This window comes from Convolutriloba macropyga, chromosome 8 (assembly GCF_964194025.1).
Source record: "Convolutriloba macropyga chromosome 8, txConMacr16.3, whole genome shotgun sequence".
NCBI classification, from domain to species: domain Eukaryota; kingdom Metazoa; phylum Xenacoelomorpha; order Acoela; family Convolutidae; genus Convolutriloba; species Convolutriloba macropyga.
Window position 1 is genome coordinate 59,300,339 of NC_134475.1, and position 3,017 is coordinate 59,303,355.

The 3,017-nt window shown below is 35.3% G+C and overlaps 1 protein-coding gene across 1 annotated transcript in view; it reads left to right on the top strand.

The window, feature by feature from the left end:
- The first annotated feature begins 1,233 nt into the window (after positions 1-1,233).
- LOC142344881 (uncharacterized) overlaps positions 1,234-3,017 on the top strand; it is a 54,799-nt gene continuing 53,015 nt past the window's right edge. Inside the window, exons 1-2 of the mRNA XM_075396925.1 lie at positions 1,234-1,506; positions 2,582-2,706. Of these exons, the coding sequence (XP_075253040.1) occupies positions 2,658-2,706 (49 nt within the window). The 5' untranslated portion in view covers positions 1,234-1,506; positions 2,582-2,657. The remainder of the gene's footprint in view (positions 1,507-2,581; positions 2,707-3,017) is intronic.

Below are 3,017 nucleotides of genomic sequence, written 5' to 3' on the forward strand. Positions count from 1 at the left end.
ATTGGGCTAAAAAAGCAAATTTGTGCAAGAAAAAAGACAAATTTGTTCAAGAATTGACAAATTTAGCAAAATTTCTAGCCAAAAAATTTGGATCGAAAAATTCAGCAACCCTTCTTTATCTTTAGAGATAAAGTCATTAACACTACAGTAAGAAAAATTGTACAAAATTTAGCAAAATTGACGAACATTAGGTCAAAATTGGCAAAAATTTGAATAAAAACAGCTGAATTACGTCACATATTCATAAAACTTTAAACCTCGATAAGTCCCTTTAAAAAACAAAAATTGAAAAAATCTTTTTAATTCCATATTCTACGCTGGACGGGCTTTTTAATGATACCACTCACAACTCTCTACGATGATTATATCGATCGGTCGAATTTGACGGAACAAAAGAAAACCCATTTGAGTATATAGTTCCTCCCCCACTAAAGTGGGTCGGAACAAAAACCGAGCAGACCCTGGACGAGGCCGCGATTAGTTTCACGCCGTATAGTAGCAGCTACAATCTGCAGGGTCGAGTTTTACCCAAATGAGCGGACCCAAGTTGGTCTGCTGAGAAATCGCTTGGGTAGCCCATCTCAATCTGGGTAACGCATCTGGACAGGCACGGTGGCATTCAGCTGGCAGCTATCGTGAAGTATCATAACGATGCTGTTTCTATAACTTTTTACAGATTTTTTCATCCATATTTAGACCTCTCGTATTCATTATAAAAAATTATAATTGAACCAAACTTTTGTATGTACATTTACTATGAAGAATTCTTGAGATCGGTTCAAGCTTTTGGTAAATATAATTACTCGTATACTTATAATTAGACTGCTCATTTAAAAATGCGAGCCTTTCTCTATGTTTAATGAGGCGTAATAACTGATACACACATCAGTCCACTAAAACCATCTCATCAAAATTGATTAAAATGCAAGTTGAAATGTACAACAAGCATTTGGTTATCTAAAAAGTTACTTATATAAGTCTTAGCTAGTAGATTAACAGATAAAATAGCTCTAGATGCTACACAAAAACAAAGCTCTACAACTGATGGCTGCATGGTCTTGTCTCGTCCGATAACTTTACCTGTGCTGAAAAGTTATTCAAAGCCTTTCGTGTGATCAAAAGTTATGTTTTCGATGTTTACTTAGATAGTTCCAAAATTGATTGTATACAAGATACTACCATGTAACAGGCGTTTCATTTTTTGGCCAGATTTGCCTTAGAAGACAACACCTTCGTTTAAGATAGAAAACCACACGAGCGTTACAACTTACAAAATCCATTCAATAGTTTTGAGAGAGATAAACCGCTGCTTGCGTATTGTTCAGATTACTTTTCACAGAGTCGTAAAAAATTTTGAGAGGCATTAAAGTTTAGAAAAGGTGCTTGTGAACATTCAAAAATTCGAATTAAGACCAAATTCAGATACATACGGACGTTGGTTGACGAATCTCATTGTTGATTTCAAAGCACAGTATCGTTTTAGCGGACGTCAACTTGTCAATCTTGGTAAGTAAATTGCTTTTTATGAAATTTTAAAAGTGTTCATAAATCTCATGACTCTTACTCATGGAAGTAATCAAGCCTGAAAAATAACTTTGCATAACCACTGTGAACGTGAAAAAAACAGGCAGAATGATTAACATTGAAATTCATAAAAATTTATACTTTCTTCCTGTAAAATAGTCAAATTAGTCTTTTTCGTCAAGTTAGTCAAATTAGTCTGGGGGGGGGGGGGGGACTCTGCAGATGTTTGAAAAAATGTAGGGGAAAGATAAATTTTGGCTTAATTGCTATTGCATCTGTCAAATTAATATATGATACATTAGTAAACTGTCATATAAAGTATATGTTATGAGAGGAGCTGCACACTAAAAACTATCTAGGTAAATTTACCTGCAACGTTTGCAGGCAAGCAATATAGGAGGTAACATTACCTGCAAAACTACCTGCAAAAAATGATCCGTGCAATTTACCTAGAATTTACCTGCAAAATCAAACAACAATATTTTTTTAAGTATGTAGATTTTGATGTCGAAAAACATTCAAAAACTCTGATTGAAGTTTAGATCATATTCTTCAATGGAGGATTAGAAAGATACAAAGTCAGTCCGAGCAGAAAACTGGAAAAATTAAGCAGAAAGTATTATGCCATATCAGTTATATTCCTCGTTGGGGGTAATAGTTTTTGGAATGGTCCTCTCGACTTTTCATTATTGTTTAGATGGCTAAGATTGACGGAAAATTGTGAAAACGGTGCGAAATATTTTTCCTCGGTATTTTCACCTGTATTTTTGAAAAAAAGAGGTAATTTTGCGATCACCAAAAAGTTGTCATATGTCTTAATATAAAACTGAGTCATAATTGAGAGCGATTATGGTTGCCAGCAGTCAGCTGTTATTGAAAACAAAGTAAGTAGCAAAGAAATTGAAAACAAAGAAAGTAGTACTTAGCGTTCCATTTGTGATGCAATTGCAGCACCAACTATGATAAAAAATCATTGAATCAAATACCATATGGCATTATTGTACAAACTTGCAAACTGATTTGCAAATATCTTTTCACACTGGCCCTTGATTTTCAGCAAGGAAGTGATTGTGACTATAGAGCATGGCCAAGTCAGCTTCTTCATCGTATTGGACGTGGATGCGATATGGGTCATGATAATTAGCAGGGCAGAGGCTATTGTTATTATCAACGAACCAACGAGTTAGTATAATGCACCTCTCATTTCATTATGTTTTGTTACCCCCCCCCCCCCAACAAGTGTTTTTTTTATTCAACCCACCCCCCCCCCCGTTACAATGTGTTGTTATATAGCAGATTACTATTTCCTGAGCGTACCTCATATCCCACAAAGCTTCAATCACAATTTCATGGCTTGACTCCCCCAAAAGAAACAGGAATTAGTTCATAACCAACCCGCAAAAAATCGGACAACAATGATATATTCATGCAATACTGTTAGCTTTACTGGCATGCAACTGTATTACACTGCTGCAAAAACCCTCGATTTAGCG